This window comes from Pangasianodon hypophthalmus, chromosome 12 (genome assembly GCF_027358585.1).
Source record: "Pangasianodon hypophthalmus isolate fPanHyp1 chromosome 12, fPanHyp1.pri, whole genome shotgun sequence".
Classification (NCBI taxonomy): Eukaryota; Metazoa; Chordata; class Actinopteri; order Siluriformes; family Pangasiidae; genus Pangasianodon; species Pangasianodon hypophthalmus.
In genome coordinates this window covers 9,257,383-9,272,158 of record NC_069721.1, presented here as the reverse complement: position 1 = coordinate 9,272,158, position 14,776 = coordinate 9,257,383, and the positions used below count along the sequence as shown (strand labels likewise).

The 14,776-nt window shown below is 38.7% G+C and overlaps 1 protein-coding gene across 1 annotated transcript in view; it reads right to left on the bottom strand.

Annotated features, from left to right (window-relative positions):
* Positions 1–14,776, bottom strand: part of dnah9 (dynein, axonemal, heavy chain 9) — an 89,859-nt gene that overhangs the window by 12,028 nt on the left and 63,055 nt on the right. Inside the window, exons 56-64 of the mRNA XM_034309459.2 lie at positions 14,117–14,281; positions 13,603–13,743; positions 12,835–13,005; positions 12,599–12,721; positions 6,792–6,985; positions 6,028–6,176; positions 5,431–5,558; positions 2,688–2,915; positions 262–453 (exon numbers count right to left, since the gene is read on the bottom strand). Coding sequence (XP_034165350.2) covers positions 262–453; positions 2,688–2,915; positions 5,431–5,558; positions 6,028–6,176; positions 6,792–6,985; positions 12,599–12,721; positions 12,835–13,005; positions 13,603–13,743; positions 14,117–14,281 — 1,491 coding nt within the window. The remainder of the gene's footprint in view (positions 1–261; positions 454–2,687; positions 2,916–5,430; positions 5,559–6,027; positions 6,177–6,791; positions 6,986–12,598; positions 12,722–12,834; positions 13,006–13,602; positions 13,744–14,116; positions 14,282–14,776) is intronic.

The following is a 14,776-nucleotide window of genomic DNA, read 5'->3' as shown; positions in this document are numbered from 1 at the left end:
ATAAGCAACCTCTGAAATGTGGAATGGCTCTGTGTAGTAAAGGGCAAAGCTTTTCGATTTGGAGTGGGATGGTGTGTGGGTAGAGAAGGGTAATTTCACTAGCTTCAGCAAAAGCCTGACTCGCTTTTCTGTAGGCAGGGCATATGTCAACAAGCCTTGTTTTTACCCTCTCTCACTTTCACTCTTTCTTTCGCTTTTTCACTCTTTATTTCATCCTCTAATCCGTTTATTGTAGCTCTGACAGCAGCGGTCGGTCCTCACCTTACTGTTGGCCTCCAGATAGTTGTAGAGGACGTTGACTGAGATGGTGAGGTCTCCGGTGTTGAACGGATAGCTCCTGTTCCAGCCTTGAGGACCAAACTTTCGTCTCTCAGCCACCACGGCATGGAAGTAGCACAGGGCAAACAGGATGCCTTTAAACTCGTTTTCACGTGCACACATCTCCAGTGTGTCCTGTCAAAGAGCACACAATTATGGAAGTAAGTTGAAAAAATCGTGTTTTAAGGTCCCATTTATAACTGAAACTGAGTGTATACACTCCCAAACTATAACTCCCTCTCACAAGACATGCAGCCATCATCTTCAGTTAGCAATTAAAAACAATGCAGCTTTCTTTCTTTTTTTTTTTTTATGTAAAGCGCTTTGAGTGGCCTTTTTTTCTGCCTATTTATAATTGCCTATTTATTTTATGGTTAAATTATTGTTGTTTTTACAATTATTAACTTTCTATTCCATTTTTATTTTCTGCTTCTTCCCTTATTTATTCATTTATTTGTGTTTGTTTATTTGTTTGTTTGTTTATAGGCTTTTTTCTTTGCAAAAAAAATCTTTCTGCAAAATATTTTTATAAAAATACTTTTTTTTTTTTTTGAACTGACCACCTGCCACTCTCCATTTTCCCTTGCAGCTCCCAGCAGGCTACATTCATTAGTACAGACAAACGATTGGACCAGATTCAATAAATTCTGAGATGTTTTTAATTGTTATCACTTATCAGTGTGCTTAACAGTCCTGCTTTCCCCTGGCTCATTATTAAAGATGACTCTAATGAGAACGACAGGGAAGAGGTGGGCGTACAAGAAATAAATGGCAACTGGTCTCACAGGAAAGTGGCTTAAACAGGCATGCCAGCAACACCGCTTAAACTGCGAGGGGCTCTTCTTTAGGCTTCATGCAGCGAAGGCTATAGGAGACTTAGTATGTTGGACACGAGAGCTCAGCTAAAGGCGGAGTTATGGAGCCTCTCATTCAGACACAGGACGCATTAAGATTCCAAACACAGCATCACTGGGGTGAATACGACTGAAAGCACTGCATTCCTCCTCTAGCGCACAGCCGAGAGGCTCAAGGAAAATAAGCAGCAGCACTGTGGTATGGGGTATTTTAAAAAATGCTAAATGAATATGAATATCCAAAGAGAATAATATCCTTGTGATTAAAATACAGCTTCTCATGGGTGTGTCAAGGCAAAAGAACTAACTAATTAAGAATTGACACAAATTTTTTGTCATGTATCATTGCATAGTGCAAAAGACGAAAGCCATCATTCGGCCATTATTAGCCACAGACGCAGATGTGCTGGGGGAAGAGGAGATATATCTATCTGAAAGTCTTCCCGCTGCATGATTTCTTTATTTAATAAATGTGTTCTGTTTTCTGTTGATTGGAAGATGTTAGATAAAATCTATATAAACCACCATATTATTCATAAAAACAGTTATTATGGCATAGAATATGGCTTTCTCGCATATCTTCATTGCTGGTTTTCTCACCCTTGCACATGAAAGGTAGATACAAAGTGTGAAGTAGATATGGTTCGAGGGACAGAAAGAGAACCTAGTAAAAAATATACTAATAGTAATTTTCACATTAGAGTTCACATTATCAAATCACAATAATGTACCTTTTACTGGAACATTCCAGTGTATATAAAAACATTCCAGTGTATATATACTTTTACTGGAATATTCCAGTGTATATATACATTCCAGTGCACAAAAATATCGCTGCTGTTAATATTTTTTGTTTAATTATGTGTTGGGTCAGGTGGTGCGAGCAGTGTACACAACTGATATCAATCGCATATATCAATGCTCCAATAGGACGAAACTGATTCTGTCAGGTTGCTCTGATTGCTGAAAAGGTCACTATAAAAGCAGCTGTCATTTTATGGATATTACTGCAGCTTCCTAGAGCTGGTGACACACTTAGGTCATGTTTCTTTTTCTATAGCATTGATTTGCTTTCAAGGCGCATACATGACTGGAGCGGAAGCCATTTAACAGAGAAAAGCTACAACGGCAGCATGTTGCTATAGCATTTATCTGATAGATAACCATCAGCTCTGCAAGCACAAAATGAGTTCAGAGCAAGCTCTAGGGTAATGGCATCGGTCGGGTTTCATTGATAAGACATGCAGAATTTTAATCATCATTAGCTATGACAATATCCCAAATCATTCAGTCGACTGTGATTACCACGATGATAAGCACAGTAGTCTAGATAGAGGGACAAAGCTATTTCTAAGGCACTCAGTTATTTGATTCTGTCTTAGATATGCATAAAACAAACATCTGTAATTGGATTTGGTCTGAATGTGTCTGAAAAATCTTGCTAGTAATATGACAGATAGAATATTGCCACTCCATATGTTTCACATGTACCATATGTTACTTGTCTTGGTGTACCTGGTTGAAGTTGTCCAAGGCTTTGTGCAGGTTGGCATGCATGCCCAGCGGTGGCTCGTTGGTGATTTTGATGGAGTTCTCGAGAATACCCTGTGGGATGATGTGACCCTCGGGGGAAGACGAAGGCTCTGCACTGATGAACACTCTGAAATCTTGGTGGCTGGCATCGCCGTGCTGCTCAAGCTTCTTCTCCAGAGTGCCCAGCCACTTGGCCACCAGGTGGATGTTCTGGATTCGAAAGAGAAATGAATATGCAGTACGATAAGGAACAAGTCATGGTGTCATGGTGTTATCCAAATCTCAAATGATGGTATGTATGAATAGATGATAATGGCAATGACAGAATGCTTAATCATGGAAGAAAAGTCAAAATATCTAGAGTATACTGTACATGTGTAGCCCATTTTCATGTTTGAGCTGGAAAACTTTGATCTGACAACCACATACTTTGTTTACAGACTCGACTATGAGACAGAGGACAAGCACCAGTGAAATGATGCTGAATTAACCATCCAGCTGAACAGTTCTGTTAACAGCAGGTCCTGAAGTACTCTTTCTTTTGCTTGGAATAAAAATGAGCAAGGTCTAAGCATAGAAACACTTAGGTGTGAATTGAATACTGATCCACCAACAGTGACTCTGCAAAGATTTCTTCTAATTACTGTGTACAAAAAAAGTACACATTGATATCCAGGGACCAAAATACTGGTTTTGGTCAAATCATTTTCCTAGAAAAGCACTTAAACACAGTATTTGAATTTCAACGGAAGATGGTAGGATATCCACATTACTGGCCACAAAAGGGTGAAAATGATCCACACCACTATAGAGCACAAAACAATTTCCAAATTAAACTGTTGTTCCTAAAGGGCACAGAGTGACAGAGAGCAAGTGGAAATGAATTCCTTGTGAAAGAAAAGTGCCGACCCTCAATGTTCTCAGCACTTAGAGACGAGAGAAAGTTATCTGCACTGTCGGAGAAGAGGTGTTTTGATTGCTGTTAACAACGCGTACTTGCTGTTATTGCGCGTTATTGCGGCTTGCCAGCATGCAGAGTGTGTCCTTTTTCGCCTTCCCCTGGCTAAACACGTTGGCTTATCAAGCACTCACCCAGCAGGGAGACGCCACATCTGTGGTGTCTGCATTCATGGAAGAGGAGATGTGTCGGAGTTTGCAATCAGCGGCTTTGGAGCTGTATGAAGTGATTATACAATTACTGTGTCTGATTCATTAGGCATAACCTGTTAACAACATAATTAAATAATCAGAAAAAAAAGGTGCCGTCAGAACAGAACTTGAGCATCTAAGTAAAATGACAGCTTCCACTAACTGCAGAATTCACCTTTCACTATGCTGATGAGACTTTGACGTACACACTGCCATCAAAATGGCACCAGAATGTAAGTGTGATTTGTAGGTGCTAATCAGTGACACAGTCTGGAAGTAAACCGTAGTGTGTGGCATTGCTTCTTTTCTTGAAAACTCATTAAAAGTTGAATGCTGCCATGGCAGCCTTTTTCTCCAATAATGCTTTTCTCCTGCCCTGAGGTATCTCACCTTGTTCCTTTCTGATGCTCGCCTATACACAGCTCATTGTAGGCCTTTAAGAGTACATTTCAGAACATGAGGCAAGGGAGGGAGAGGGGTACATCCAGTTTAGGTCACTTGATTCCCAAGACTGTGGATTTTCTCTTCCAATCTCTGCAATTGATTGCCTCTTCACAGCAAGTGGATTTCTGCATTTTGGTCCACTGGGCTCCGTGTGCTGCAATATAATTAACCTTCAGTGGAGGGGAACTTTCCATTGACCCACTGAGCTTCCCTGAACTTTTGTGAAACGGATGGATGGTGGAGTGGGCAGTTAGTGGAGGGAGAGGGGTGGTGGAAGCTTTCTTATGGGAGGGGGAAGAAGTTCCTCTAAATGCATTGATCTGCACTGTTATGCAAAAGTAATTAAACAACCACTAGTCTCCTCGTCTGCAGTCCCCGAGCTACGTGATATGCTGTAGAGACGCTCAGGGACTTAAAGAAAGAACGCTCACATTCTGCCTACTGCTGCCATTTCCAGCTGCCAATAAGAGCCATTAGGATTCTGTACCAGTGCTTCTTTAGAAAGTAAAAATGCAGTCCTGTTGCAAAGAGATACGGCAATGTAATCCATCTGTGTGGATACATTCTGTTTTTGTTGCTCTTACCACGGTATTTACCCAAACCCAGTAAATTACCCGTATTCAAAACAGCATTTTCTTAGCATACTGATCCTTTGTCTGTCAAACCATATGCATTTGGCAAATATGTCATTTTTCAATAGCAGCTGGACGGGTTCCAAACTAATACCCATAATAAGCAGCTGGGCAGGAGAGCGGAGAATGTTTTCACACTGACATTTGGATGGAGTAGAAGCAACCTAATAGACTCATTAGTGAAGTGCGTCTCTCTCCCTGGGGTTGGGCCATCATGCTGGCTTGGAGTAAGGACACATTCCTCTCCCCCACTATTCTGGCAGACCAAATGAGTCATTAATCACTAGAGAGGAAGCCTGGGCGACTGGGTGAGACACACAGTGCTGACCAAGACATTAGCATACTTACAACTCGTAACTGAATTCCCATGACGAGGTTGCTGCTGATCAGCTAAATGCAGGTTAACTGCTATTAAAAGGGCAGCAAGAAGTGAATGATTTAGCTGTAAAGTCAGCAGTGTATATAAAAGTGAGCTGAAACACCAAACTGTGTCTCTTTACCTGTAATATTACCCAGTGGCCTTCTTGTGCAGCTAGGTCCAAAGCTTTTTCAGCCACCACCTCCTGTCCCTGGCCAAGAGACACGTTGTGGAAGTTTCTATTGTCAAACGTGTAGCCCAGCTTTCGACCTGCAAGATACAATATCATTTAGCAGCTACTTTACAAATGCTCATAGGAACTACTTAATTTAAACCTACTTTACATATGTTCATATATATAGACACTCAGTATAATTACAATTGTCAGAGGATCTTTTTTTAGACAAGCATTCACTAATTGATTGCAGTGCACTTTGGCTATGATTCGATTAGTCACACTCGCACACACAGCCATGCCTAATCGATCTCAACACTCCTCCCGGAGCCTTATAAGATGTACCCTTTCAAACCACATGATGCATGGACAGCCAGCGCTGGCCTCCTGATACAAGACGTCTATTTTTTTTTTTAAACGAAAACTGGTATTTTCTGCTTCTGAAACATCTCCCAAAACAGCAGTCGATCAGCCACCATGGATTTGAACATGAGGCCATTAAAAAGTTTCATCTGAAAACTGTCAAGTTTAAGAAAACAGAAAAAGAAGTCTAAGCAAGTGTACCATGTTTCTCCACGTCCTTTAGTGGATCGACTCCAGGAGAGAGGATGAAGAATATGGGTGTGGCAGCTCCGGATTCTTCAAAGGAGACAGCAAAATCTACTGATCGACTCATCACATACTTACTGCCCAGCTTTTCCTCCACAAAATCTCTGTCCAGAGAAACAGAGGTCTTTCATTCAGAATGCACGTATTATATACTATAATCTGCCTGTTCTAAATGATGATACATGTCACTAACTCATTTTAGATAAAATGTGCATAGATTAAAAAAAAGTTGTGCTCATGAAACAAAGTAAAACATCTTTAGGAGTAAAATTTCCAAGCCATTTGCTTCTACTGTCAGTTGCATACAGCATATTTACAAAAGGATCATTCTTGTAAGATTAGTATGGTCCTTCTTAAGCCAAAGGACATGATTGTGTATATATATATATATATATATACACAATGTGTTTTTTTTTTATTTATTTTTTTTTTTTTTAACTGTAGAGCAATTCTCTGCCTACTCATCTGCCTACTTCACAGATATCCACAGATTTTACTACAGCCTCAAGCCAGCTAATCAGAATTCTCCAGCCTCGGATAACCTGAGTCATGCATGTGAAGAACTAGAATATAAAAAGCTCAAACCAGATAAGGGTAAGACAATCAAGGTTTTACAGACTGTACAGTGATGACATATTCATAATAAAATCTATTTACTAAGTAACACCTTATTGTTTGATTAGCTCGACTCATTCTTATTTGATAAATGTGATACTGACCTGACGGCATACGTCATTCTGTCGGGTCGTAGCGCTCGCATCATGCACAGCCTCTGCAGCGAGGTCTTGTTCTTCCACTCTTGAGGGAATTTCTCTTTCTCCGGGCACTCCGACTCCACAAACTTCTTCCAGCGCTTTGCTGAGCCCTCGATGTCCCGGTCCAGGTTACGGAATTCATCCATTGTACAAAGTGCCTGAGACAAAACATAAACCACCTGGTTAGAGGATCAAAGGATCCACAAAGAGGTTGGAGGTAGTTATAAAGTTAATTATTTTCCAATAACTAGTCCTGAAATTGTTTATTCCTCTTATGCCACAGTAATTTGTCAACTATGTCAATTAATTGTCATACATTTTGTCCATTTAAAGTTACATTTAATGTATTGGAACTTCCATGAAATGAGTTAGTTCCTGTTATAGTTGCTTTAGAGCAGCTGTAATTAATGTTAGAACCATGCTGTTATAGAATATTAATCAACACCTTATGACCAGTCAGACTCAGGAGTCTGACACTTCACCAGTGCCATGGTATAAAAAGGTCCTACAAGTCATGAAAGAATAATTATATCACATTCAAAAAGGGACATGCAATCTTTTGAACTAATATCAATTTGTTTTTCCTACTATTAATACACATCAATGAACATGAACTGTATGATCTATTTATCACACCAAATGTCATGTTGCTAGAAATTAAATTAAATTAATTAAATTAATTAAATTAAGTTCTTCTAAATTTTATCCTAAAGGTATGCAAATGTTTGCAATTAACTGTACTTATCATGCTTACTTTCATTTTAGAGCTATAAAGCAGAACACACATCAACAGCACCGCCCTTAAAACTACAACACCGACAGGTCAGAAAGTTGAGAGCAAAGAACCTGGTCAAAGTTTAACACTGATATTTTGAGGTCATTAAGTATCTCTGTTGAATGATGGTAAGGACATGTACAGTTGGGATCATAAGTTTACATACACCTTGCAGAATGGTAATAATTAAAAAAATAAATAAATAAGAGGGATCATCAAAATTGTCCTGAATAAGCTAGCAGATATTTACATATAGTCCACAAGACAAAATTATAACTGAATTTACACAAATGAACCAGTTCAAACGTTTACATACACTTGATTCTTAATACTGTGCGTTGTTATCTGGATGATCAACAACTGTTTTTATGTTTTGTGATAGTTGTTCATATGTCCCTTGTTTGTCCTGAGCAGTTAAACTGCCCACTGTTCTTCAGAAAAGTCTTCCAGGTCCTGCACATTCTTTGCTTTTCAAGCATCTTCTGCATATTTGACCCCTTTCCAACACGGCTATATGATGTTGAGGTCCATCTTTTCACACCGAGGACAACTGAGGGACTCGTACACAACAATTACAAAAGGTGCAAACATTCACTGATGCTCAGAAGGCAACACGATACATTAAGGGGGATGTAAACTTTTGAACAGGATTATGTTGTTATTATTTCGTTAAAAGATCTTATTTTTTCATTTAGTATTGCCCTTCAGAAACTACATAAGATGTTTACATGTTTCCCAGAAGACAAAATAATAACAATTTACACCGATCATCCTGTTCAAAAGTTTACATCCCCCTCAAATATGGAGAAGATGCTGGAAAACCAAAGAATGCGCAGGACCTGGAGGATTTTTGTAAAGAAAAGTGGGCAGTTTAACTGCTCAGGACAAACAAGGGACTCATGAACAACTATCACAAAACATAAAAACTGTCACTGATGATCCAGGTAACAACACACAGTATTAAGAATCAAGACTATGTAAACTTTTGAACTGGTTCATTTGAGTAAATTCAGTTATATTTTGTCTTGTGGACTATATTTAAACATCTGTTATGTGAAATAGCTTATTCAGGGCAGTACTAAATAAAAAACAAAATGCAAGTTTTATGATCCCTCTTATTTTTTTTAAATTATTAACATTTTGCAGATTCTGCAAGGAGCATATAAACTTATGACCCCAACTGTGTGAGTAGCAATGGTAATTATTTACATAGAAATCTTTTGCAGATTCAGCAGTGAATTTTTATCAATTAATTTTATAACATATATGAAAATAAAATAACCTTTTAGCAAAGGAAACAAAAGGCAATGGTTAGGTATATCACTGGGTATGATCAGATTTATCCAGCGTGTTCTTCTGACTGAATGTTGAATTATTATGGTCGTTTGCTTGTGTTTTTTTTTTTTTTTTTTTTTGGTCATGAATGGATAGTTTGATGAACAGAGTGTGCAATACAAGGCACCTACAATTCAATTTCACAGGTCCTTATAATAGATTAAAGCACATTATACACTATAATACCTTTGTAATACTTGGCTTGCATTGTATATTACATGCATGCAGGTGCCATAATTGCTGAATGAGCCATGTCGAACTGCTAAAGAAAAAAGGGCTGGCAACAACACAAGTCCCAGGGAGGTTTGGGGGTGGGTGTTTGGGTGTTAATTTAATATAATGGCAAAGCAAATTGTCTTTATACTGTTTAAATTGCTGAGTAAACATTAGCAAGTTTCTTCACAATGAAGAGTTGCAAAGTGCTGATGCTGCAAAAGGAAAGCCTTCGTATTGTGAAACACTTTCTTATTCACAGTGGGCTCCAGAATTATGGGCAATGTTCATAAAAATGAGAGAAACAGCCATAAAAAAAAAATAATACACAATAATAATTTTTTTTTCAGACAACTGGAGAAATCGTAATATTTTCTCTCAAAAATATATGCTCCAAAGTAATTGACACTCCTATACTGATTAATGAAAATATCCAATATAGGAGTGTCAATTACTTTGGAACATATATAACCAATATATGTTCCAAAGTAATTGACACTCCTATATTGGATATTTTCTATAATCGACAACAAACTGTCATTCTTGAAAAATTATTTTTCATTTGCTCTCAATCCTTTGGAACTCTGTTACCCATACCCTGTTTCCCTGCAGTGTATGAATATGAGGTTGCACACTTGTAAAATCCATTTGTCACCATTACCATGTGAAAAACCAAAGTTTAACACAAAAAAAAAACAGAAGGTAGTTCACCTGAACAAATCAGATAATGGTTAAAGAAATACACAAGCAGTTAAAATGTCTTTAAGCACAATTAGGGCCATAACAAAAAGTTTCACATCTGAAACAGCTGGAAGTTTACCAGGAATTGGACCCATGAGCACACTGTCAGCCCATGCAGTGCAGAGGATGGCAAAGGACAAAAAAGCCCAAACATCACAATTTTTAGAACTGCAGAGTTTACCTGTTTCTTGTGGTTGTCAAGTTTGAAAATAAACTCTGTCTTCATAACAAACTATTTGGAAGTTGTGTGGGAAAAAAATGTAGGGGCTAAAACTAGAATGATCCCTGAAGGAGTGCTGTGGTATCTGGCACAAAGACGTTAACAGCAGATCCATCTAGCCAACACAATTTGGCTGTTGTCAAAGTCTCTCTAATCCTTACGCTTGCCCATTTTTCCTGTTTCCAACACATCAACTTCGAGAACCAACTGGTCACATGCTGCCTAATATATCAGGTGCTACTGTAATGAGATAATCAATATTATTCACTTCATCTGTCAGTGGTCATAATGTTATGTCTGATCATGTTTATATATATATATATATATATATATATATATATATATATATATATATATATACACACACACATCAATGTTCCAATCTGCCATAACATTAAAACCACTTACAGGTGAATAACAATCTCTTTACAATGGCACATGTCATGGGGTGGGATATATTAGGCAGCAAGTGAGCAGTCAGTTCTCAGTTGATGTATTGGAAGCAGGAAAAATCGGCAAGCATGAGGATCTGAGCAACTTTCACAAGGGCTATGATAGATAAGTGTCAGAACACACAGTGCATTGCAGCTTGCTGTGTATGGTGCTGCATAGCCACAGATCTGTCGGAGTGCAAATGGTGCCCCATCCACCGCCGAAAGTGCCTACAATGGGCCTGTGAGCATCAGAACTGGACCATGGAGCGATGGAAGAAGGTGGCCTGGTCTGATGAATCATGTTTTGTTTTACATCCTGTGGATGGCAGGGTGTGTGCATCTAGCTTACCCGGGGAAGAGATGGCACCAAGATGCACTGTGGGAAGAAGGCAAGTTGGTGGATGCAGCGTGATGCTCTGGGCAATGTTCTGCTGGGAAACCTTGGGTTCTGGCATTCATGTGGATGTTACTTTGACATGTACCACATACCTAAACATTGCTGCAGACCAGGTACACCTCTTCATCGCAAAGGCATTCCCTAATGGCAATGGCCTCTTTCAGCAGGATAATGCACCCTGCCACACTGCAAAATTTGTTCAAGATAGTTTTGAAGAACATGACAAAGAGTGCAAGGTGTTGATTTGGTCTCCAAATTCCCCAGATCTCAATCCGTTCAAGCATCTGTGGGATGTGATGGACAAACAAGTCCGCTCCATGGAGGCCCCACCTCGCAACTTACAGGACTTAAAGGCTTTGCTGCTAACATCTTGGTGCCAGATACCAGAACACACATTCAGAGGTCTTGTGGAGTCCATGCCTCGACAGGTCAGAGCTGTTTTGGTTTTGGCAGCACAAGGGGAACCTACACAATATTAGGCAGTGTATCATTCTGTGTAAACTCTAGAAATCAGCAGTGTATGAAATAAAACTCAAACCAGCCCGAATGGTACCAACATCCATGTCACAATCACACTTTTCCTTCATTCTGATGTTTGATGTGAACATTACCTGAAGCTGTTGACCTGTATATGAATGATTTTTTGCATTGCACTGGTGCCACATGATTGGCTGATTAGATAACTGCATGAATGTGCAGGTGTTCCTACAGCAGCAGACCACATCAAAAATGTTAGGATTGATTTATTTATTTATTTATTTATTTATTTATTTATTTATTTATTTATAATTTATAAATAATTTATAATTTATAAAAAGAAGGTTTTATAATTTTGAAATATTTAAAACAAAGAAAGTAATGTTCAAATTCAAATGTTCAATATCTTATCATATTTTAATATTCAACACTCTACACAATTTCTAGGTCTCTATTTAAATGTAAGCAAATTTGTGATATTGACCATGTATCTTAGTAAATATAATATTTAGCTTAGTTTTTATCCTAGTTCAAGCTGTATGAATAAGTTTTTTTCTTCAAATTACTGTTCTAGCCTATATGACAGTTATATGGTCTAACTTTACATTTATTCTACTGTCTTAAAATGTTGTATTTATTTCTCAAATAGACACACAATGTTACTTTATATATAATCCAAACATAATGGCTCCAGCCAGTGATTGTGTATTGCAGCTGGTGGACTAGACAGTTAAGCAAACTAAAACAGTCATTTTAGAACATCTTCTAAAATTATGTATCTTTATATTAAGGGAAATTTAAATATTAACATGCTTTGAAAGCATCAGGGATGTACTTGCCATTATGATTCAGCGTACTGCTTATCAGATCTGACAAGTGGGTAAACTTTTGCTCTGCTTCGCCCTTGGAGATGTTCGGCACTAATGCTATACTGTGTGTCATGTGCATCTGACATTCCAAAAATGGCTGAAAAGGAAAATGTCCAGAACACCTGGGTTGAGTCATACATGAAGAATAATTTTTTTTCTCAGGTTCCTGCGCATACTTGGGTGGGTGATGTAACTGTGATGCAAGTCATCTTCTAAGGTACAAATGTACACATTTTACAGATTTCGTGTGAAACAAATCAGAAATAAATGACACCTCAGTGCATGCATCTAATGACTGTTGATGTTTTACCTTGATTCCTCCCCATGAATGATGAGACAGGAAGTCGACAGGGGATGTTACACCAGGCTGGACGGGATATCTCAGCAGAAAATCCAGCTCATTAGTGTTGATTTCCTTATTCATCACTAAAATCTGTGGAGACAAGACAGACAGAGAGAGAGAGAGAGAGCGAGGAATTGAGAAAAAATGTTAGGCAAAAGATGCTTATGAAGACACTGACAGATCTAATGAGGGAAATACCCCACCTGAAATGCGAGCTGCGCCGTGTATGTGAGTTTGTCACATTCAAAAAGGCCGCGGGTGGTGTACTGAAACACGGAGAATGTGATGCTGTCGATCAGATTTAAAACCCTCTGCTTCAACACCTCGTCTGGGGCTGCCTTCATTACAGCTTTCTGGAAAACCACACTGAAGGCCTGACAGTACACACCCACACACACACACACACACACACAAGCAAGGAGACAAAAATCTAGATCATAAACCAGCTCCAAATATTTGCATTGCTGAGCAATTAATCATTGGGCCATTTTAGCTCAGCATTAAATGAGCCATTTTAGAAGGCAGCTTTTATGGAAGTTTGTACGCACTTATGCTCATTCTCATTTCCCCTGCATAAATTTGTATGAAAGAACAAAGCAATTATTTTGTGATAGCTGAAGATTGTATTTTGTCACAGCACGTCTCAAAATATGAGAATGTCACTGAACAAAGACAACGAGCAACTTAATTAAGTGTTTTTAATCTATCTTCCACTAATGCTCACGGAACTCCTCTTCTGAAAGCTGACACCTTGTCAGAATCAAACTTCCCATTTCATTACAGCAAGCTCATGATTGTTTGCAGATGCTGACAGAGCAGTGTATTAAATGCCATATTTCAACAGCGGAAAGAGCGAGAGAGCACATTCCAGAGGAGGCAGAACTCTAAGAGTGAGGCAGAGGAAGCACAGTGACAGTGACTTGTGCTTGAAGAGAGAGCACATAAAGCTCAGGGTCAGTAGTGAGGGCTACCTTGAGCGCAAACTGGTACATGGGATGGATTTTATTGAGGTCATTCATGATGAAGTAGAGGAGAGACGCACGGGCAGCCGCCGGACGGTAGTGCTCTCTAGCCTCGTTGATTTTAGCTTCTGTCACCTTTGCCTCTTTCACCTGCAATCAAACACACACACACATCTTATTATCTTCATGAGCACCTTCCAGTGACAATTATTAATCCAATAATTAATGATCTATTACACTTAAATCTTATCTTAACCTTAACTTTAGTTACCAAAAGGAAACTTTTTGGCTCCACTTTTTTTTTTATGTTGGATTTCTCATTGGAAAATTGTGAGTGAGAAAAGAAGCTCTTGCTTCAACCAACAAATTTGCACCACCACCACTTAAACCATATTTAATTTAATCATTTAAACATATTTAATGTGTTTCAGAGTGGACTTTTCCTTTAATGAAACACTTTACCATCATGTAATTGACAATATCCCCCTTTGTGATTATATTTATACTGAGTGAACTGAACAACCTTCTCTTCGATCTCAGCAGCTGTGCGTTTGGTTATCTCCAAGTTCTCTACCAGCTCTGTGTCTCCCAGGAAATTTCCAGAAGCTGAAGACAGGCGTGAGAGGAGGTTGTCTTCCAGAGTTTTCAAAGTGATCTTGAAGCCATTTTGCTGCTTTGTGAGGTTCGACTGAAAAACAACAACAGCAAAAAGGCAGCGATTAAACCGTTGACCTGTGTGAAAAGTAAGTGAGGCTAAGAAGCGCAGGTTAGACGAGCTGTGTGTTTCAGACAACCCAAAGACGACAGTAATCAATACATACTGCATCTGCAAGCAGCAAATATAAAAAAAGGTCTGAGTGGATTAACTTTGCTACCCCTTGGCATCACATGCAATAAACTCTCCTGTGACAGGATAGATCCATACACAAAGTTTGAGAATGAAACAGATACCGCTCTACAAACATGCAAACACACACATACAAACACCTTACACACACAGATATCTGTATCTGTATCCAAAGTGGCCATAGCCTTAATCAGAAAGTTTTTATTTTCAATTATTATTATTATTTTTTTAATTAAATATGAATCCCACAATATTTTCTAATTAATGTACTTGGTTCTGTCTCCCCAAAAAATAAATTAACAATTAGCCAAACCACCACAACTCTGACCAGGCACT